The sequence below is a fragment of the Natrix helvetica genome (assembly GCF_964273705.1).
Source record: "Natrix helvetica genome assembly, chromosome: 1".
Lineage (NCBI taxonomy): Eukaryota > Metazoa > Chordata > Lepidosauria > Squamata > Natricidae > Natrix > Natrix helvetica.
Genome location: NC_138548.1, coordinates 317564417 through 317588623, shown reverse-complemented (window position 1 = coordinate 317588623; position 24207 = coordinate 317564417). Strand labels below are relative to the sequence as shown.

Genomic DNA, 24207 nt, shown 5'->3' with positions numbered 1-24207 from the left:
AGGAGAAGCCAATTCAAGGCCTCTGGACAGAACATGCTGCATTTTCATGCATTCCATTTTGTAACATTTTCTATTGCTAGCATTCTGCATTTTGTATTTTCTTGATTGCTTCTTCTTTCTTTCTGGAGACATTTCACAAAGATACGTATATTGAGTTAGAACATCTACAGGGCCCACTAAAACTGCTCTCTCTCTCTCTCTTTCTCTCTCTCTCTCTGGAATTCAGTGCTTTACTTTCGCAATTAATTTGGCTTTTATACAAGGGACAAGCAGAGCAGGGGCCTCAATTCTGTATTTACCGCTTTCCGCTACTTCTTCCTCTCAGAGTTTTAAATCCACAGTCTCGCCCAAACAATCCCCCTCATACACATTCATGGCTGTATGCTCTGTAATTTGCTGTTTTACAATAGATCCATGCAAGAGAGCGGTGGATAATATCCCAAGGGGGGGCTTGTTTTCAACATTGGGAGCGGAATAATGAATTTTAAACCATGTCTTAAATTTGCAGTCATTGTTATTCACTAGGAAATCAAAAAGGAAGAATTTTTTCAGTCTTGGTCTTTGGTTTGCATGATGTGGTTCTGGTTGTTCCCCAAAGAGATTTACCTCTGAATATATTATTTATATAAAATAATGAGGTACAACCAGATTTTTGTGTGTGTGTGTGTGTGTGTGTGTGTGTACTTGCATGTGTGTTCATGCACCTTTTGATCAATAAGAATGTGGTATTTGCTTGCTTGGTTTACTTGGTGTTGTATTTTGGATCTTTGTAACAATACTAATTTTCTACTTTTAAGATATAATTGCTGTGTTGTAAATTCTCACATTTATCCTTCATATCCTGTGGATAATGCGATGATTCTGCAACCATTGGATGCCCTTTAAATACTATTCTAACTACGAAGAGTCTGAGGCATTTAAAATGATCTGCCCATGTGGATAAGTAAGTACGTAAGCTAAGTACATGATTCCTCTATAACTGTGCTACTTCTGCACGACAGAACAAATTGGTTGCTTTTCATGATAAATTGGAAGACAGATCATTCAAACTCTGTGCTGTTTACAAATAACCAGATTCCATATAATGGAGCAAAAATTCAAAGAACGCAATTGTTCAACAGACATAATTTCTTCTTTATATTTATTTATGATCCAGCAACAAAAACTTTTCTTTTTCTTTTTGCAGTGGGAAACACACAAATCTAGTTTTAACAATTGTTTTCTGTGCTTCCCACTGGGGAAAAAACAGTTTTTGTTATTAGAACCATGAATGAATATAAAGAATTAAAAATTTAGATTTAAAAACAAGGAAAGGAATTAAGCTTTGCCCATGTGAGTGTAACACAGTACTAATCTCACCCTCCTAAAAATGTAGAGCATCTACCAACCAAAAAGTTGTCAAACTACCATTGGATTACCACTGGCATCCCTCTAAAAGTCAATGATCCTCTCAGCATGAAATTAAAGAAATATATATGTGAAGGGAAGAAGGATTTGGATGACTTAATAGAAACGGAGATAATATTAAAGGTAGTTTTATATGTCTCCTACAAAACTGTATTCATCTCTTTTTTCACAAATATTTCTTTCCCTTTTGTCAGAAGCAGGAAACATAATTTCCTCAGACAATACCCTCAATTTCTACCTTTTTTTCCATTAGGGATTTCATAAATAATGGCTGTCCATATTCTAAAATTTCATTCCCAAGGCAAATTATCCTCCTAGCTCTCAATACAAAACACACAATTAAATCTTGTACAAAGAACCGACCTTCCCCCAGAAATAAACAGAAGTTCATTTGGAATTTCAATATTAAAAACAAACAAACAGAATATACATTTAAATAAGGTTAGCAATTACACCCAATGCTTGTGAGCCATTTCTATAACTTTTTCATACAAAATTGCATCCAGACCTTTTAACTTAAAGAAAGTCCTGCAAAGTATCAACATTATGGATGAAATTCCCAGCAGCTATTTTAAAAACAGACTGTGACAACCCACATTTGAGGTTAAGATTTATTGAGCAATTGAAAAATATTTTGATATATTTGTTCATCTTTGCAGCTACAGTTCTGACAAGAAAGAAAGATTTAGCACTTTTGCTTCTGTAAATACATTTTCAGCACTTCCAGAAAGTCAGTAATATTAGCTCATTTTTGTAGTGGGTATTCAGGTCCCAAATCTAAATGCTAAAATATCTAAATGGTGGCATCAGGCTCTTAAACAAGCAGATTAGAGAGGAAATTTATTTCAAAAGGTATAGTGATATTGTCTCTTGAATTTTGCTTCCTGGAGTCAAATTACATTACAGATATGGTGACTTCGTCAAATTACTTATAGGATTTTTTTGAAATCCTATAAATATGCTGGTAGGGTTTTGTCCAGGTGTACAATATGTCAATTTTTGTTCAAGAAAAGATGGGAGGGAAGAAGTTTGAACCATGCATAAGGGGAAGGATCTATAGGCTCTGTCGTTCTTTGTGGATTTTAGAATTTATTGCCACCTGCCCACTTTTGTTAAGATGTTAGCATTCTTATAGACTCACTGAGTATATCTACTTAATAATAAAGCCGTTAATTATAAACAAAGCCTCTCAGTTCAACACCCTTGGGGGTATTTGGGATGTTCTAGAAATAAAATTATTATTATAATTGCAGCTAATAAAAAGGACCACATGGGAAGTCTGAACAGTGCAATGGCTGTGGTTGTCTCTTCCTTCCCACCATTCACGAGTGAGCAGTTTTTCCTCTTGGGGATGCTGGCATGTGCTACTTGAAAGGACAAATTGAAACACTGAGCATTCAACAAAAGATTCCTTAAAACATCTTCATCTCTTGTGAACTAGTGTGCATTATACAGTATGTCCCATGGAAACTGATATGCCTTTCTGTTGAGTGATTGAGAAGACCAAAGATGTTTGTCTGCAAATGGAGACTAAAGACTATTTCAGATGTGAGATCAGTTGAAAAAGTAAGCCTACGATAAATGATGCTGACAAGGAAGTTAATGGTTATTGGAATTAATTTTATGCAAAGTGGTGATTCATTTTTTGAGCTGGAGTGTTGTTCATTAAGGAATGTTTCAGATTTCATTTCAAAGTCAGGTCTACGTCCTCTAAGATAGCTGTCTTAGCCCAATTGCTGGAGATTCTGTGTAGTCCAGTAACCAATAATAACAACCAAATGGATATGGAAATACTACAGACACTGTGCCATCATGAACATTATTAATGTATTATGTATTATTCTACTAAACTCAGCTCTACCTTTTTGCTGGATTGATCCTTAAGATAACAATCATAATAAAACAATTTAAAAGTACAGTATGTCAGTTGGGACACCATGATCTAGCTTCCAAAAAACAAATCACAAAGCAGCAATAAAACAGTTATGTGAAGCTTCAGAATAACGCCAAAGCCACAGCTGTGAAGCAGATACGTAGCCAGACATTCTTCCTAAATTTATTTCTGGCTGCTCCAAAACAACCACGAGAAACCAAGAGAAACCTCTTTTGGAAAGCATGTTCCAACCATCACCTGATGATCAGGAAGACCTTATTCCTGGGTGTTTGTCCACTATATGTAAGACAGTTGAAGACAGGGAAGAGAATCCAGATGATGCTCATAGGCAGAGTACACGTGAGGAGACAATACATTGCCTAGAGAGGGGTGTCAAACTCACGTTGTCACAGTGGTGTCACATGACACATCAGGACTTTTTTCCCCTTCGCTAAACTGGGTGTGGGTGTGGCCAGCATGTGAGGCATCCAGCTCTCAGGCTGGGAGTTTTACAGCCCTGGGCTAAAGTCCCTCTGTGAGGGGGATGGGCAGTTCTTAAATATGACAAAGAAAGAAAAAAACAAATACAGTAGTGGCCAAAATTGTGGAAACCTTTTGGGAAAAGTGTGTTTTTGAGGTTTGATGGCTAATAACACCACTTTCTTTAGGATAATCATATTCCACTGCTGGAGTGGCCTGGGAATACCCCAGGCCTTAACCCAACTGAAAATCTATGGAGTTGACTAAAGAAACTTCTTAGTCAGAAGCAACCCATCAACAAAACCCAGTTAATAGAAGCAATCATTCAATCTTGGTTTCACATTATAACAGCTGCAGAACTAAAAGACTTGGTTCACTCCATGGGAAGATGTTGTAAGGCCATAATTCATGCTAAAAGTTACCCAACTAAGTATTAACTGACATCGTGATAATTTTTGTATATCTCATTTTTTCTATGGTGATAATTTTTGTGTATCTTGTTTCACTTTTCTTCTTTATAACTGCTATTTTAATAGCAAAGCCTTCATAAAAGATGCTGCATTACATTTTTGATTAAATTAATTTTCCATTGATATATAATTTTATGGTACTACTCCAAAACAAAGTGATGTTATTAGCCAGTTTTAAAAAATACACTTTTCCCAAAAGGTTTCCACAATTTTGACTACTACTGTACTTATGATAACTTGTCTCTCACCATTAGCTAGCCCCTTAAAGTCAAAAACATTTCCTTGTAATCGGCACTGAAATAAGTGGGAAGATTAGAGATAGATGCTTTGTCTGACAAGCTGATATAATGCTGGCAACCAGTTTCTGAACTGCCTGAAATTCTAAGCACTCTTTAAAGGAGACACACTTCTTTTAAGAAGGCATTCCTTTACGTTTCCATAACTTTTTTGCATTCAGACCTTCTGACCAAAGAAAGTCTTGTAAAACTTCAAACATTATAGATAAAATCTCCAGTAGTTATTTTAAAAACGGGATCATGATAATCACTTTAGATGTTAAGATTGATTGAACAATAGGGGAAAAATACATTTTGGTGCAATTCTTCTCCTATTCAACTAAATGTTCTGGCAGGGAAGAAAGATTTAGCACTTTTGTTTAGGTAAATACATTTTCAGCCCTTGCAGACAGTCAGAAATATTAGCTTCTTGGAAGTGGGAGTTCAAGTTCCAAATCCAATTTTTGAAAGAACTATGGTTGTGATAACATCTTGCTCAAAGTGAGTCAACTCTTTGTGACTCTGTGGATACATTCGTGTTGTTGGCAACAATACAAAACTGGTGTAATGTCGCTTTCTTCAGGAATCTCTCATTTAACTTCCTACCCAAGTCTATAGCCTTCTGTATTCCCTGGAGAATCTCCTAACTAGCCACTAATCAAGCCTAAGCCCGACATGTAGCTACTGGATGTTGCTACTTATTGAAGTCAAAATATGCATAGTACTGAGTCATGCATAACCATCATTAGCTGTTTTTAAAAACTGGGCACAATTGATGAAGTGGGCATTCCTGGTCAGCAGATAATCTAGAAACTCAGAATAGTCCCCTGCTTGCAAAAATGATTCTTTAGATGGAATAGTATAGTACAGGGTTGTCAAACTTCCAGGGTGTGGGACGGATGCTTCACATGCTGGCCAAGCCCGCTCCCAGTTTAGTGAAGGGGGGGATCCAAATATGTCATGTGACACCACCGTGATGACATGAATTTGACATCCCTGGTATAGTACCTCAAAGAATCAGGTTTTAACTTAGAATAGACTAGTCAAAGGAACCTGTTTGATGGAAACATAGGAGGCTGTGAGTTCTAGTTCAGCCATGGACACCTGGGGCCAGTTCCTCTCTCTCAGCCCTAAGGAAGGAGCCAATAGCAAATTATTTCTGAAAACCTTGCCAAAAAAATTCAGGGAATGATCCAGGCAATTGCCAGGAGTCAAGATTGACTTGAACGTATCTCCCCACCATGACCCAAAAATGATGAATCAAATTTATAACTACAGTACTAACTTAAATTTTAGCTAAATTAAATCTCGGGTTGGCCTAATACATTAACTGCTTTACCTTTTCTATTCCTTCTCAAATGTTGACAGAAAAGATCTAAGTCTTATCAACATATTGATGAGATTAAACACCAATCCCTAGCTAATCACATCCAGATGGCTCATGGAAAGACTGCGTCTACTGTTCCTGAAGGTTCTCAGTTTCCTTAGTGTGTTTCTCTAGCAGAAAGGACATGGACGTAAATGCAAAATGTATGTCAACAATATTAAGCAGTTAATAATTCAATATAAAAATATATTATGAGATCTGTGAAGATCTTTAATTCTGTGTTTAACTGTCTTTTGAGAGTATAGTTAAGCATTTCAAATGCCAACCCTATAACAGGCTGTTTATTACCAAGAAATGTCTCAAGGAAGTGATGTGGAGGATTAATGCCATAGCATTGCAGTTATTCTTCCTCATTAAATTGCAAATCAGCTTGACTTTCTTAAGTGACATGCTCCATTGACAGATTCTGCAGATGTTCTCCATCCCTTTCCTCAGACCATAAACATTTTGAGTATAACAGCCTGAACCACACTTCAGATGGATGTAAACAGTTGAGTTGATTTATTTGTGTGCTGTGAAGAATTTGCTCCTTAATTCTATTAAGAGTTCCTTTGCTTATACATTAATATCCTCATCTCATTCAGTGCCAGTCTTCCTCTTCATTATCAGAGATTCAGTATCTACTGTCTTCCCAGATTATGTTTTCTCAAGGGGTTTGCTATTAGTTTCAAGCAAGCCAGGATGTTAAGGGATTTACACTTTTGTACTGGCAAAGCTACTGAATTGATTGATATGTTGAATAAGGCTGTCTTGTGATCTGCAATTAAAGCAGAGATTTGAGAGAGAATTGGGACAGAAAGATGCAAGTTTGCTACTAGGTTCATTGCACTTAACTCCCTGTGGAATATCATCCACAGAAATGATGCAGAAATGAAATTGGTTTCCACCTTGATTCTCTTTTGAAAGATCCTGAAAATATGGTTCTGCCAGTGAGCCTGGGTGACACGGAGCCCATCATGTGCTTAGTTTGACTGTTGTTGCCAGGAAGCCAGGAGTTCATTGGGGTTTATACTGACATTTTATTTCTGTAAGCTTAAGAGTCACTATAAGTGAGTTGGGCAGCCACATAAATGTTCTTAATAAGTAAATAAAAATATTTGATTTTTGTTCCTTAAATATATTGGTACTAAAGGAAAATTCATGGTCTTGGTAGCCTGGATCATTGCATCATAGGGGTCTGAAATGAATAGCAGAAAAGGCATAGCACACATTTCTTGGTAATATATTATAGTAGAGAAATCCAAGAATTTAATTTATACACCTTTTCTTGTTTCTGGAAACGGAATCTTAGCACTCTCTCAATTCCATTCATTAAAATAAAGTACAGCCCCAGTTTCTAGATCTAGAGAAAGTCCTATTGGTTTCTGGTCTTCTAATAACAGTTATAGGAAGCAAAAAAAAAGTTTATGTCTGAATAAAGGACAAGGAGAAGTAGAAGGAGAAAGAGAAGGAGAAAGCAATATAGTGGTCATCTATATTGTCCTACATGGCTCGGGACCAAAGTATCTGAGGGATCACCTTTTTTCCAGAGTCTCTACCCATCCAATTAGATCAAATAGGATGGGCATGCTAAAGATCCCATCAGGCTAAAGAATGTTGGCTGACAATTAAAAGACAAGTAGTCCTATGCTGTGGAAAATCCTCCCTTCAGAGATTAGAATGGCCCCAACCCTGCTAGCTTTCAAAACCTGTAGCTCCTGTGTCTGGGGTACAACGTGTGCCAAGGGTCCTGCCTCCTAAGTATATTGTTAACAGGCCAGAAGTTTTGCTTTGTATGTACTCAAAATAGATGTTTTAAGGTTTTTATTGTTTTAATGGTTTTTACTGTTATTATTGCATTAAAATGATTTTGAGACTTTAATTGTAATATAAGTTTTTGAATTGTAAGCCACCCAGAGTGTGTTTACTGAGGTGGGTGGCCTATAGAAATCAAATAAACAAATAAAACTTCTGCTTAAAAAAACATAACTCAAAACTTCCCCTCTTAAATCAGATCAATCTTGGGATCTCTGACTAAAGGAGAGAAATTGATTCCCCAAATATTTTATAAGGTCCCTTATGGATAAAGAAGAAAAAATACATGTCTTAAAAAGACAAAGATTGAATTCTCTGTGGTTATCTTATACCATAAACACTTTGGCTGAATTTTCAAAATGCAGCATCAATCAGGTGACTAGGGCATTATTCAAGGGAAAAGAGCTTCTTTGGGGGACATAGATTTTCTCTTTAGTGCAAATTTGTTTCTGGAACTATTTTCATGTATGTCAGAGTGAGAGAACTGTCCACCTACTCTGCATAAATACAGGCTTCGGCATTGTCTCCCTGATTAGTCTCATGAAAGGAGAAATTAGTTCAGTAGGAAGAAATTAAATTGCAAACTTTTCTCATACCCTCCTGATGCAGCGATCAAACTCATGCTAATCTCACTAACTGCATAAATATGTGTAAAAGAAGACCTCAGATTGAATTCAAATTAAGGTATAAGAATATGTGCCAGCAATAAAACAATAAATGATTATTGGTACAAACATAGGGTGTCAAATGGTGCCACAATATGCCATTATGTTTTGGAAGTTCTCCCACCATTAGGGGTATAAGAACATAGTGAGGTGAAATTGCTATTGTAGAGCCACCATGAGATAAATCTCATCAGAAGTTGTGGGTGCTCCGATTGGACAATCATTTGTCTGAAATGGTATAGAGCCGGGATGGCGAACCTATGGCATGCGTGTCACAGGTGGCACACAGAGCCATTTGTCAGGGCACGTGACGCGTTGCCCTGTCAGCTGGCCAGCGTGCATGCGCGCGCTGGCCAGCTGAGTTCAGCCTTTTTTAAAGGCATTTTTCACTCTCCCCAGGCTCCAGAGGCTTTATAGGAGCCTGGGGAGGACGAAAAGAGCCTCCCCCCCCCAGAGGCCTTCTGGAGGCTTCAGGAGCTTCCCTGAAGCCTCCAGAGCACAAAAAGACGGCCCTATGGGCAAACCGGAAGTTGGGGAACGGGAAGGGAAGCCTCCTGAATATCCCTGAAACCTCCGGAGAGCCTCTGGGGGGGGGGCTTTTTCGCCCTACCCAGGCTCCTATAAAGCCTCTGGAGCCTGGGGAGGGCGAAAAAAGCATTCAAAAAATGGGGGGGGGCACGTCTCATGCGTGCATGCACACTGGGGGGGCATTGCATTATGGGCACAGCACACCCACGCATGACACCCCTGCGCTTCCCCTCCTTATGGCACGCGAGCCAAAAAAGGTTCGCTATCGCTGGTATAGAGTTTACTGTCTGAGCAGGGGGGGTGGATTAGAAGGCCTCCAAGGTCCCTTCCAACTCTGTTATTTTGTCTTCTGAATTCTTTAGACTCTAGGGAAATATCTCTTCTCTGTGGCTGTTTTATTCTTTTTATTTCTGGTGTCTACAAACATTTCATATTTACTGTCTGCAGTATTTGCTATTTTGTGGAAATCTTGTTTAAACTATTTTTTAAAAAACATTGTTTTAGTTTGAATTGTACAATTCTATGCTGTTTTAGTTTGTAATTGTATGGAAAATTGGGCAAGTCTATTTGAAAAACAAGTAGGAAAAAAACCTCATGACTAAATACATTTTTAAAAGATTCCTTTCCTTATGAACTGTTTGAAAACTGGCAAGTAGACCAGTTGTTTGATACCCCTCCATATAAGGAGAGGACAGCAGATCATTCACAAGTGCTCCAGTAAATTGTTCCTTTAGAGCAGACTATAGGACAATAGTTTCTTGTGGGTTTGAGAATTGGTAGATGAAGGAATCAACCAACCAACCATCATGTTCACAGCCAAGGCTTTCCAAGGATACTTAGTTTGTAAACCTCACTTTCTGATTATTTTTGGCAATTGCCTTTTTCTATTCTAAGGCTATTAGAAATCTTCAGAATAACAAGTTTGAAAAGCCACCTTGTCAGTTTTCCTTTCTTCTAAAACAAAAAGAAAATTAACTATAAGTTTAAGAATTTAACAAATCTATATATATAAAAGCAAAATACCACTCACGTATCATCACAAAATCTCCAGAACCGTAAAGCCTACAAACTTGAAATTTGGCACGTATTTTCCTCTTGGCTTCTAGGTGCTTGCTAAGAAAGGATTTTTTTAAAAATGACCATCAGATCATTAGTATTTATTATATTAATATTAACATGCTCTGATGCTAAGGAGTTAGACGTTCTACTTCCCTTCCCCACCTGAAAAGAACTCTATTCTAACTGCCATTTGGGTGTGGGCGTGGCCAATGCATGACTCATCCAGCCTGTCGGCTGGGAGTTTAGAGATTCTACTCCCCCTCCCCACCTGAAGAACACTCTGATGGTAAGGAGTTAGACTGAGGGAGAGAAAGGGATAAGATAGAGGAGATGATTCTGTGGGGCAAGCCTGAGGGAGAGAAGAGGAGAGGAGAGGCCAATCATAACTACTCATTAATTTCCAAGCTGTAAATGTCAATTTATCAAGCCTGATCACATAGTTTCGTAGTGGAGCACGAGTATTCAGCTAGTTGGAAATAAAGGAGGGGGAGCTAAATTGGATTTTGACCTAAGAAAGTTATAAACAAATTAAGGGTCCAGTCAACTTTGGAACATTGAGACTTTTATTATAAGATTATGGAAATAATTAAAGAAAATAAACAGCATTTTGTGGGAGCCTTGCTAAGGGAGCCCCTTACTCTCCCTTCCTTTTCCTCTCCCTCCCTCTCCTCATTCCCCTTCTCTTTCCCTTCCTCCTCTCTTATACAAATAACAAATGCAATGGGTTGGTCTTAACAGCTATTTCAGCCTTCTATTAAAGGCTATTGACTTTAACATTTGAATTATGTCTGGCTAGGTATTCCAGTGCTATTGTGAACTTCTGATAAAGTACTATTTAAATTTCTTCCTTTATTGTGCAGAGGATGCAAAATGGCAATACCATTTGTTATATGTTCATAGCAGGAAAATTCAGATACTTGATCAGTTTTTCATCTTCAGCACCAATTGTCAATTTTTGACGTTATTATCTAGCACTCTGAACAAATAGTGAAAAGGGAAATACAGAATTTTATTCTTGCTATTATTCTTAACAGCCCATTGTTGATTGATGAGTTCTCTATTAAGTATTCACATCATGTTCTTATAGAACTTTTCAGGCTTCTATTCAGAATAGCAGCTGTCACCAACCTCTGGACTGCTGACCCATCCTTGGTTGGTTTTGTTCTTCCATTTCTTATACCTGGTCTACAAAAATTGAATTCACTTACAGGTGCCTAAATCCAATTTTCTAGCCATAAGGATCTTAAGGATCTAAGGTCTCGGGGTCTAGCATTGTAAGCAAGAGTGACAGAGACCTAAATGAAAGGTGACTGAAGCTTTATAAAGCTGTGAAACACTACACATTTCTTTTTTTATTACCTTTCCCATTTTCTAACATTAATTAAAAAAGATCCAAAGCCTAACAAAAAGACAAAGACATCTTTTGTTTGACAGTTTTAAAAATAATTCATCTCTTCAATCTAAGCCCATGAGGGCAAACCTATGGCACGCGGGGCATGCAGCGCCCTATAAGCGGGCACGTGTGCCATCGCCCCAGTTTAGCTCGGCTGTGCATGCACGTGTGCCTCCCGCGAGCCAGCTGATCGTCAGGTCTCTGCCGCACATGTGTGGGGGGAAGGGTGTCACTGCGTTAATTGGTTTGCCAATTTGTGCTTATATTCTGAGTTATACAGTAGACTGAACTGTTTCTTATCTGACAATGATTAATGCGCATGTCAGACATAATACGTCACACATTCTTTCCTTTCCTTCTGATCTTCCGTTAGCCTGCCAAGAGGGTGGGCAACATAACTCTGCAGAGACGTAGTTAATTGAGTTAGCAAAGATTTGCATTTTATTTTATTTTATATTAAAGTGTTTTTAGGTTTAGGTTTTTAGGTTTATTTGGATTTATATGCCGCCCTTCTCCAAAGGACTCAGGGCGGCGTACAACATTAAAAACACACATCACAAAAGTTAAAAAAAAGATTAAACCCAATTCCAAAAAGACCAAACTGATTTTTTTTTTTAAAAGAAACAGTACATTTAAAATAAATTAACATTAACATTAACAGGCCAGGCCAGCTTCCTGGAAAAGCCAACTTTTTAGGGCGCGTCAGAAGGACCGAAGGTCAGGGATTATGCGGAGCTCCGGGGGCAGCTCATTCCAGAGAGAAGGTGCTCCCACAGAGAAGGCTCTCCCCCTGGGGGTCACCAGCCGACACTGCTTGGCCGACGGCACCCTGAGGAGCCCAACTCTGTGGGATCGTACTGGACGGTGGGAGGCTACTGGTGGCAGTAGGTGGTCTCGCAGGTACCCTGGGCCTAAGCCATGGAGCGCTTTAAAGGTCATAATTAATACCTTGAATCGCACCCGGAAAACAACTGGCAACCAGTGCAGGCCGCCTAAAAGGGGTGTGACATGGGAGCACCTAGGTAACCCCATGACAACCCGTGTGGCCGCATTCTGGACCAGCTGAAGCCTCCGGGTGCTCTTCAAGGGCAGCCCCATGTAGAGAGCATTGCAGTAGTCCAGGCGAGAAAGGACGAGGGCATGAGTGACTGTGCACAGAGCATCCCGATCCAGGAAGGGGTGCAACTGGCATACCAGGCGAACCTGGTAAAAGGCCCCCCTGGTCACGGCCGTCAGGTGTTCTTCTAAAGTTTAGAATCTAAACTAAGCCGCGTATCCAGGAGGACTCCCAGATTGCAGGCCTTCTCTGAGGGGGCTAAAATTTCTCCCCCTATCATCAAAGATGGAACAAGATGTACAAATCAGGATGCTGGGAACCACAGCCACTCAGTCTTGGAGGGATTGAGCTTGAGTCTGTTCCTCCTCATCCAGATCCGCACAGCCTCCAGGCATGGGACATCACGTCGAGGGCATCGTTTGGGTGGTTTGGGGTAGAGATGAAAAGTTGGGTATCATCAGCATATCGATGATACCATACCCCAAAACCACGGATGATCTCGCCCAGCGGTTTCATGTATATGTTGAACAGGAGGGGTGAGAGAACCGACCCCTGGGGCACCCCACAAGTGACGCGCCTGGGGGTCGATCTCTGCCCTCCAGTCAACACAAACTGCAACCGATCCAACAGGTAGGAGAAGAACCACCGTAAAACGGTGCCCCCCACTCCCAACCCCCTGAGTTGTCGCAGTAGGATACCATGGTCGATGGTATCGAAAGCCGCCGAGAGGTCTAATAGGACCAGGACAGAGGAACAGCCCCTGTCCCAGGCCCGCCAGAGATCATCGACCAACGCGACCAGTGCCGTCTCCGTGCTATACCCGGGCCTGAAACCCGACTGAAACGGATCCAGGTAGACAGCTTCATCCAGGTACTGGGGAAGCTGACGTGCTACCACACTCTCGACAACCTTCGCTACAAAGCGAAGGTTGGAGACCGGACGATAGTTGGCTAAAGAAGCTGGGTCCAGGGAAGGCTTCTTGAGGAGGGGCCTCACCACCGCCTCCTTCAAGGCGGTGGGAAAGAACCCCTCTCTCAATGAAGCGTTAGTAATCGCCTGGAGCCAGCCTCGTGTCACCTCCCGGGAAGCCAAAACTAACCAAGAGGGACATGGGTCCAGCACACAAGTGGCAGCACTGAGTCCCCCCATAATCCTGTCCATGCCTTCGGGGGTCACAGGGTCAAACCCATCCCAGATAGTCTCCTCAAGAATCATCCCCATCGGCTCGCCCGAATCTACCCAGTCAGAGTCCAAGCCTGTCCGGATCTGAACGATTTTATCCAGCAGATACTGAACAAATTCTTCAGCCCTACCCTTCAGCCCTACCCTGTGGAATTTTAATTAGAACATGCTCCGGGTTTTATTTCTGCTTGTCTTCAGAAATATGCTACTAGGAGAGCCAATGGTCCATGCCTCATTAATTCAGGGTGAAACTTCCCCTGACAAAGGGCACACGTGCATGTGCAGGGCTGGGGCATGAGCAGGAGGTGCATGCGCAAGGAAAGCATGTGGTTTGCATGTGTGGGGCGTGTGCACATGCAGGGGGCATGGCATGTGCAGGGGTGTTGCATGCACGACGGGGCAGGGTGTGTGGGGGCGAGCATGCGTGTGGGGCACATGCATGGGTGCACATTGTATTTTTGGGGTTCAGGCATGCACACCTTCATCCATGCACACACGCTTTGTGCACTCAGTCCAGGAAAGGTTAGCCATCACTGGTCTAAGCAGTCTAAGATTAGCATAAGTTCGAAAATAAAGTTGTTGCTTTCAGTGGTAATAGTTCTGGTTTGTTCTTGTTTTAAAATAAAGCTAGCAATAGGACTTAATTCTCTGTTCTCACATTTCTGTAACATCTAGCCAATAGTCTTTATGCTTTCCATCCCAAAAGATAAAGCCATTCCAGGAACAATTGCTTACAGCTGTAAATTTTGTTGTGAACAGAACTTCACAATCATGACAGAAGAATGCTGGAGAAGCCAATCAGGTGAGGCGGTGAGTGAAAATGTCACCAAGCTACCAAAGAAGACCTCAGCTTGGTTGTCACATTTCTTATGCTGCTTCAGTGAAAGCTTCAGAAGTCCACACATATATGGACATCAATTGGTCTCTCTTTCATTTCATCAGCAAATATTTGGGGCTCTTGTCCTATTAAAATGCATCAATTGTGTTTATATAGTATAGTATTATTTGTCATTGTTATTATTTGCATATGTAGCCACTTTCTCCCAAAGTCACCTGCCAAAGGTGGTGACTCTGGACCAGTCATTCTGTCTCCTGTGAACCCACTTCACAGGATTATTGTGGTGGTAAAAATAGGAGGAGGAAGGAGTATTATCTAGGTTCACTGCCTTGAGTTACTTACGATGTAATAAAGACAAGATAAAAATCTAATAACAAAATTGGAAGTGATCTTGGAGGTCTTCTAGTCTAACCCCCTACCCAAGTAGGAGACCCTATACCTGTCCAGAAAAATGGCTGTCCAGTCTCCAGTGAAGGAGCACCCACAACTTCTGAAGGCAAGCTGCTCCACTAATTAATTGTTCTAAGTGTCAGGAAATTCCTCCTTAATTCTGGGTTGGATCTATCTTTGATAAATTTCCAGCCATTACTTCTTGTCTTGCCCTCAGGTGCATGACATTATAAATACAGGGACATGATAAACCCATATTATTTAATCTCTGAAAAGAAGTGACAAGACTGTGGAATTAGTCTATTGCATGCACGCACGCACGCACGCACTCAAATACAAACATTGCTCACTGGGTCCAGTGTTGCTTAAAATAAAGAAATCATTTCATCTGACAATTGTTCAGTTAAATATATAAAGGACTGTTATACAGCAGAGCTTGTACTATAGAGCATGTATATTATTTCTTGAGAACTTTCGAAGTATCTACATGAAGTGTCTCTTTTTAAAGTATTGGTTTTAAATCCATATGAAATAGCTATTTGTGATATTTAGACTGTAATGGCAATTTCACCTTTCTTGACCACCAGCCTATCTTGAAAACATGTTGATAAACATGTAATAATAATAATAAATATTTATTTCTTAGCCGCACCCTCTCCCGAAGGACTCGGGGCGGCGTACAACGAAACATATGAAATAAATATGTGGACAAAACAAACATATAACAGAGACATATACCGAGACATACACAAGGAGGAGGTCGGCTGACAAATAAAACAATTAAAATACAGTATTTAAAAACCCCTAGATAATTAAATAAAATATAATTAAAATACCCAATAAAAACCCGTCAGGAGCGATATGGTTAAATCAAAGTTAAGCCAGGCCAGCTGCTTGGAATAGGTGGGTCTTAAGCTTAATACGAAAGGAGCGGAGGTCAGAGGTATTCCTAATATCCGGAGGGAGGTCATTCCACAGGGCTGGGCCCGCCACAGAGAAGGCTCTACTCCTAGGCGCCGCCCCCCGACACTGTCTAGTGGACGGCACCTGGAGGAGGCCCTCTCTGTGCGAGCGGATTGGTCGCAGGGATGTATGGGGCAGAATACGATCCCGCAAGTAACTAGGTCCTGAGCCATGGAGCGCTTTAAAGATTATTATCAAAACCTTGAAACGCACCCGATAGACCACAGGAAGCCAGTGCAGCTCGCGCAGGAACGGTGTCACATGGGAGTACCTAGTACTCCCCATAATTACCCGTGCGGCTGCGTTCTGGACCAACTGTAGCCTCCGGGTGCATTTCAAGGGAAGCCCCATGTACACATGAAAGGCAGAGAAATGTCTTGAAAAGCACTTGAATCTATTCCTTATAGCAGCTGGTGAAAACATTAGGTTATTCATTCATTGATAAATAACACAAAACCTCAAAGTTTAATTTGTTTCAAACAAATCAGACAAGTTTATTTTGAACAATTCAATGTTTGGTTCAAGAGAATTTAACAAAAAGTTAATATAACTTTTAATCAGGATTTTGCCAAAGTAATCCAAAATCTGTATGTAGACTTTTACTGCAGCTTTAAAAAAAATACTTAAGATTGAATACATTTATTTGAAAAGAATTGTAAAGAATAGTGAAGCCTTCACAGTAGAAAAATGAGGCATGAAAATGAAGGATTTTGTAAAAGTCCAGAATATCATGAAATATACAATGAAGAAACTGGATGTCACAATCTGATATGGTTCTATAGCACATTCATATTTGTGTGTTTTCTAGATTGCAACTTTTTTCAAATTGAAATAGCAAATCTCCCATATACAAATGAGTAGAGAAAAAGCATCTCTGAACTGAACATAGAAATCTTTCCAGATGAAAACAGAGGGACATCACTTACTCAGCCCTTTGTTACCCAAATGAAACCTTGTCCTGCTTTCTGTAAAATTCAAGATTTTATATGGAGAGAATTTATATGGTAATGAGAGAACTGTGGAGTATTGTCTAGCAAACTGTCAATTACTGCAAATTTACAGATAGGAGGACACCATTAAAAAAAAAAGAAGTTGCAAATAGTATCATTTATTGATTCTATTTTGCTCTTCGGATCTCAGGAATGTCCTGCTTGGGATTTGCTCATAACAATTGTTTGACATATACACACAGGCATTTCCCTCATCTTATCTTATTTCCTGAAGCAATTCTTTTCTAGCAACCCTTCGCGAAGTGAGGTCAGCTCACAACTGTCAGAATTTTAACATGCGCACAAATTTCAGATCCCTGACATCAATGAAAGGAGGCAGGAGCAACACAGTACATCACATATATTACCTCACAACTATTTGCATAATTGGTCCAGAGGCAGCTCTCTATAAGAAGGGAAGAAGACTTAATCTACCCAAAGGAACTCAGGAGCACTTCTGGTGGATGTCATCTGCGATTCAAGGGAGGAAGGCAACTTGGAAGCTGAAACGTGTAAGTAGCTACAGAAAAATAGTGAGCTGTCGCAATTCTTCCACAACCTGAGCCAAGGATTAAAGCACCTGGAAGGAAGGTAATAAATTCCATTTACTTTCCCTCTGCAGGCTGTCTTGCCTATTAAACTTTTCCTTTCTTATGAACATCTCACAGATTTATCTAGTTGTGTACAGCTGTTATTCAATTGTTCTGAGTAGTTAATAAAGCAGGCTGTTTACTGGATTGGAAAAATATACCTTCCAAATTTAATCTTGTAACACTTTCAACCTGAAGATGTATGGAAATGACAGTCTCTCTCCCTCTCCCTCTCCCTCTCTCTCTCTCCCGCTCTTTATCTCTTCTCTTTAAAAGGATAAATGTTAATTGTTTGCTCACAACACAGAATCAGATAGATCTTAAAAATTGCAACTACTGTTAACTTTGCCAGCAAAGTTAAAATGTGTTTTAAGTCATTTAGTTACGTGTTCACAAAAGAACAGCTTTTCTCTCATTTTCAAATGTTCTGAAAACATTGGAATCTATTTGACTGACGTAAAAAACACTGAGCGGTTTTAATGAAAATTGTAATTAAGCCATGTGGATTTAAAGCATCATCTGGCAGCACAGTATGATACAAGCATTGTATTCATGTTGTAATCATTCTGTACAGGTATTCTACTTCAAATATAAGCATTTAAAAGAAATGGCGTATATAACATGACACAGAACTTGTTCTGATGTATTGCTACAAAGTTTATATAGCTATTCAAATCTTTAATGTGAATAGGCTTCAGATAAACCACATGCGTAAAGAAGAATAAACCAGACTGTTTTCTCATACTATATAGTCCTCATCTTTGCTCAGAGAGGACCATCAAATTCACATGAAGATCTTTAGGCAAACCTAAGTGTGTTCGCAGAAAATTAAAGTGATAAGTAATCATTCCCAGGGGTATTTTCATTAGAAGTGAATAAAAACAGAAGAGCTTTCATGTGTCTCCTCAACACACCACTTCTCCCCAAGTGATTAGGAATGCTGAATTTTCTACACTTTTTTAAAAAAACCTGTTTTCTCTATATTCTGCCCATAGGATCTTGCTTTGCCATGTTCATCTCCATTTGGCGGCGGCAGCTGTTTCTATTCCTGATTTTTACTAGTGTGTGTGTCAACTTGGGGCAGCAATTTCCAGAAGAAGATGAGAATGATGAAAAGAGTCTCTTTGATGACCTCTCCCCAGAGGCAGAAAGCCTCATCTTAAGTTCCATTTTCGGAAAAGTAGAAGATGCAGAAGAGCATCTGGATAAAGGTAAATATGAACATGAGAACTTCTAGGGTTACATAACCGATGAAGTTCTTTTCTTGTTCCTGTTTTTGTTTACATGCACAATTTCTGTCCAGAAAAGTCTTCATAGTATTTTTCCTCCTTTTAAGCGGGGGTGGGGGAAGCGCGGAAAGACAGCTGTTAAAATATAAGGCACATTTTTCTTGGTTGCTAAGATGGAGAAAAGTTGTGTTATATCTTAAAGCAAATTTGGAATCCTAAGTGTTTGAGTTGTATGCTGGTGGAAGGTTTTGAGAGTTGTAATTCAATATCTATGGAGAATGCCAATTTTGGGAAGGTTACACCAATCTTTCTGGAAAAAAAAGATATTTTATTTTCTACCATACAAATAAACATGCCAATATTCAAATAAACATGCCAATATTATAATTTTAAATTTTAATATTTGGCCCTTCCTAGTGGTGTTGGGAAAGAGCTCCGAAGAACAGCTAATATTCAGGGAAGTCAACATTCAGCTGACTAGATTGTTGATTTTTTGTTTAATGGTAATAGTGGTGTAGGGTTTTTCACTACACTCTCTGGGATGCATCAGGGTAGCTTATTCGACACAGGTCAGGCTGTGCTAAGTGACATGTATATCTCTGCTTTCTAAAAGAAATAGGCAGCTGAGCCTTTGATACAATAGCCAGAAAGGTACAATTTCTGCTTCCCCACATTTCTCGACATCTCTACACAGGGCTCACTCTACCTTATGGATGGGCCAATTATCATAAATTTTCAGGATTGATCAGACAAATACAGAACCCAAAGGCCTTCATGTGAACCATATCGACCATTACCTTTCTCCTAAATGTAACAAAGATAGAAAGACATCAGGTTTTTTTTTTTTGAAAGCTTTATTTTTTCCAGTCTGATAACCAAGCAAGCAGAACCCAGCTGATGCATATGACAGACCTATAATTCTTCCTATTTGTCTCCATCTATTGTCTGCCTTCAAAGTAAAAGAGAATGCGGACAAGTTTAATAGCTTAATTGTGCTATCATTCTGGGATTAATTAGATCCCTGTCAGCAATACTTATGCCTCTGATAACATGACATTGCTCCTGTCCTAAAATGCAATTGCTATTAAATTCTCCAGTGACTTAATTAAAGATTCCAATCAAAACTTAGCTGGACATCTCTCCCCTCTGGTGTCTTTAGATCCTTTTCTTCTACAGGTTGTCTGTGCAGGACAGACAGATCCTATAGTGGCTCCATGCCAGTTTCACTTAGATGATCTTGAATCACCTGGGTATCTTTTACAGCCTGCATTTTGGTTCTATCTTTCTTCTTTTTCTCCCTTTCCAATTTCTCTACAACCAATGTCATGCCGGCTTCTTAATCAATTCAAACTCCAGCTGCCCCCGGTTAGAACTTGAATTGACTAAGAAGGTTTTCTTTTGTGTGTGAAAAAAACTTTTTTGGGTTCTTTTCCCAGACTGTTGCTATTACCTACAAGTTTGCCTGGGAAGTCATATGACCGAATGGCAGACAGGGCAGGGTTGCTGTTTCCATTCTGTCATACTGACTTTGATAATGGAGTTGATGGCAGATCAAAGGATGGCAAATATATCCAAAGAACTCTACGTATACTGTATGTTTCTGATTCTCTATATAAATGGAGGAAGTCTAATGAAAGGTGAAGGAAGGCATTCTTTTTATAAACAGCCATGTGTAAAATGATGTTCCTGTAGAAAACATTTTGTGAGGAATGTCAGAAAATTGTTCCTTGCCATTAGAATATACAAAGTTGTATTTCTTGTGCCTGTAGCCAAACCTTTGTGTGAAGAGTTTAACACTTATTATAAGACCATGCTTGATGAATCTCACATGAGAATTGCACATTATGTTAATGTCAGTGTGTTACTGATACTGAAGGAGTCCAACATTAATACTGATATCTCAAGCCACTACTTCAAAGGAATTCTTCTTCCACTTTCCCAAATATCTATCTATCAATCATTTCAAGTAATGTTCATTGGCCACACATTTCAGTCAAATATTGGAGAAGGTATTTGTGATATTTCTTGAGTTCTTGAAATTGGAATCCGTTTTCAAGGAAATCTACTCATATGTCTATGGACACTTCTCTGTGTCCAATAATGGGCAGCTACAATTCAATGTATCAATGATGGGCACCTACAATTAATACTTCAAAGTCCCAAAGCCCACCTGCCCAAGAAGTAAAGGCAATTGTAAACTGGGAGGAGCAACTTGGGGGAGGAGAGGGCCCGAGGAGTGCAGGGAACATTCTGATAAATTCCCAAAGGTGCTTTTTTTTTTTCAAGAGGCAACTGAACTTTCTTGTTTTTTCTTTGAAGATGATTTATTTCTCATCTAAGATGAGAAACTGAAGAAGCGAAACATCTTCAAAGACAAACAAGAAAGTCCAGTTGCCTCTTGGAAAAAAAAGCACCTTTGGGACAACCATGATTGAGAATCTCCATAGACATTCTGGTAAACTGGTACTTAAAACCTGGTTATGACAGCCATTTTGGAAATGAACAAGCCCCATTACAATAGCCATTTCACAAAGATACCCATAACATATTCTCGAAGATCTTGTCAGCTCATGAAATAGTCTTATTCTTACATCTATTCACTTATTTATAATACACCTACAAATACTGTATTTTTAAACCCTTGTTTTGATCATGCTCTTTTTTTTTAACCAATTTTGCCTAACTCTTCCTGAGTCAAACTGAGTAATTATAACTTGCAACAAGAACAATAATTTGCCAATTTCCAAATGAGCAGTAATATGAAATCTTTCTTTGTACAGAGCCGGATGCTTCTCAACTACATTGGTTCACCAAAAGGCAGCACCCTGGAAAGAGGATGGTAATGGATTTGGAGAAGAGGCAGCATCCTGGCAGAAGATCTCTCTCGGATCAAATCCTCAGCATTCCAAGCAGCCAGCTAGCTTATCTGAATGAATTATCCAAAAGGCAACATCCGGGCAAGAGGTACTTGCCTTACAACAAGCGACAGCACCCTGGCAAGCAAGGTTGGGATGATGAGACTGAGAGTGAGGAAACCTTAGAGAAGCGGCAGCATCCAGGCAAGAGGTATCTGGGTTCACAGACCCCAGACAATAATATTCTTTGTGACCCCCAGGAGTCCTCTGAATGCAGCAAAGGTAGCCTGCTGTTAGAGTTGCTAGATAAGATAAGCAAAGTCCACGGTGAAGAGAAGAGGCAGCACCCTGGAAGAAGTTCTTTGTTGGATGGTGAAATAGAAGCAGAGGAGTGAGAAACATTGTTTGTGTGTCTGTGTCTGTGTGTTTGTTGTATTCATTGTTTCATTCTTCTGGATGATTTCTGAATGACTTCCCCATCTCCTTCTGCTTGCTGACTTCTCTGCAGGTAATTCTTTATAAGGAATATCACACAGAATAGTGGAGTACCATAGTCCAGATTTAGCAGTCCATGGACATGTGAATTTCATTTTAAAGAAAAGACTGAGGTGTTTCCTTGAGTGACAGATAAGTTGGGTTTGATACTTCTGTAAAACAAAGTTACTCATAAAAAGCCATACCAATGTACCTTTTTTCCCCAACTGTGCATGGGCCAATGATAAATACATGGAGAAGGTGGGGATTGTCATACTAGGAGACTAATTAGAGCTAATCTTGCTGCTCACTTCTGGTGCACCAGCAGCAAAGAGTCATGCTTCCTATTCAAGTCTGAATATTCTCCCATTATATATATGAATTAAATTACAAATGGAGAACTGTAATTCAGCAAGGATTGTGTAGAAGATCATGGTTATTATAATTCACACCTGTAATGGGAACTATTTGGTCTACACACTTAATTGTAAAAGATAAATGATTATAATGAAGTTACTTTGAAGCAGGACCTTTCCAGGTACTTAATAAATTGGAAGTGAATAAAAGAAAGGGAAAGTTCACAATCAGATTCTTATCATAAAGACAATATTGAGTATGTACTGCAGATCCACTGGAATATTGTGATTAGTATCCACTGCAATAATCCATCCATCTGCAATATGGATGGATTAAATAAGGAATCAACACAATGGCTTTTTAGATATTACCTATTCACCATGAAGATCAAAATCATATTATCAGGCCTGTTTGGTTGCATTGCTTAAATCAGATCTTCCCAGTCTGGTGTTGTTGAAATGAGTTGAAGTATAATCCTCATTGTTCTCAATCTACATATCTGTGCTAGTCGACTCTTTATAGTCCAACACATTTGCAGACCTTCAGATTGAGGAGGGCTCACATATGATTTAGGATCACCAAAGTGTGGATGTCATAATCTCTGGAGGATGAGCACTATAGGCTTTTGTAGTAGCTGGAGTTGGAAACTTCCTATGGCTATCTTAGTCCTTGTACTAAGAATGATCTCTGGACTCTTAGACTTGAGTGATCCTTTTCTAAATTAAGTTATTATTAGTTAAGCAGAAACAAAAAGATTTGAAGATATAGATAGAGAGAATTAGCAATAGACAATAGAATATCAATTGCTTATATTATCCATTTAGTTCTGGAATGAGAAATGAACAGTGTCTTTAAAAAAAAGAAAGAAACTTATTCCACATATATCAGTAATCCAACTGTGGAAGGACAGAGGACCTATGGCTAATATTTGATATTCTCCAACTATCATAATGTATATTATTTGTTTCCATATTGATAGAATATACCTCTCTACAATGTGGTTTTCAAATCATATTTTCCAGTGACAGTATTTTCCATTCTGATACCTTCTAAGTTGGGGGAGGCTGTGAAATTACCAGGTACCAAGTTGTGATAATATAAGAAGTTTCTCTATGCTCATTGCTAAGGTGGAGCAAATGGAAGTCCAATGGAATGGAAATGTACACTGAGAAAGATGTCTGTTTTAGCAATTAAACTTTTCCTATTATTGCAAGAATCAGTATGAGAAATCTATAGCCAAGAATTCCTGGTTCCAGCTAGATTCGAATAAAGTGGAAGTAAATCTTTCAATTGAAACTAAAGATTGGTAACAGCAACAATGAAAATTTAAAAGAGGAATTAGTAGACATCTTCATCTTATTGTGTGGATTTTAATTTAAAAATGTGGGAAACTGCTTACCATGCTCAGAAGAAATGTATTCACTTTCTGTGAATTAAAAGTGTTTACTTGCCAAATAAAATTATAGTGTTCCAATTCAGCTTTCATTTTGATTGTACAGAAAGAAAGTAAATAAACAATGTACCAAATTAAAATTGACTTTGAGACTGAAAAGGGGGGAAATGAAATCAATATAACAAGGGGACAAACTTGATATTTTAAATCAAAACTTGTGTATGACATGATTATATATTTGTATACAATATTAATCAAATGTTCATATGGAAAGCTGTTTTGTGCAAAAATAGATTTCTCTTTGAAATCTTTTTGATACATGTTTAAAAAATGCAACACAAACAAATGTAGCATCTTTGCAGTACTTGGGCTGAAACATTTAATGGGCGCCAGATAATAGTGATATTCCTACTGTCTGTCCTGCAAATATTTAACTGAATTAGTTGACATAAGATTCATAGATTCTAATTAACAGTTCATTTTAGCAAGTGTTCTAAAAAAGTGTTCTGACTAAACCATATGAAGAACGATTGCAGGATTTGGGTTTGGCTAGTCTAGA

General features: G+C 39.1%; 1 protein-coding gene across 2 annotated transcripts; it reads left to right on the top strand.

Annotated features, from left to right (window-relative positions):
• The first annotated feature begins 17050 nt into the window (after window positions 1-17050).
• Window positions 17051-23963, top strand: TRH (thyrotropin releasing hormone). 2 transcript variants are annotated; one of them, XM_081934253.1, is made up of 3 exons: window positions 17051-17341; window positions 18336-18551; window positions 21350-23962. In XM_081934253.1, the coding sequence occupies exons 2-3, from the start codon at window positions 18350-18352 to the stop codon at window positions 21817-21819; spliced, it is 672 nt and encodes a 223-aa protein (XP_081790379.1). In that variant the 5' UTR covers window positions 17051-17341; window positions 18336-18349; the 3' UTR covers window positions 21820-23962. The 2 variants fall into 2 exon arrangements, with proteins under 2 accessions (XP_081790379.1, XP_081790380.1); XM_081934254.1 differs by having other exon boundaries at window positions 17064-17262; window positions 21350-23963.
• Window positions 23964-24207: the final 244 nt, after the last annotated feature.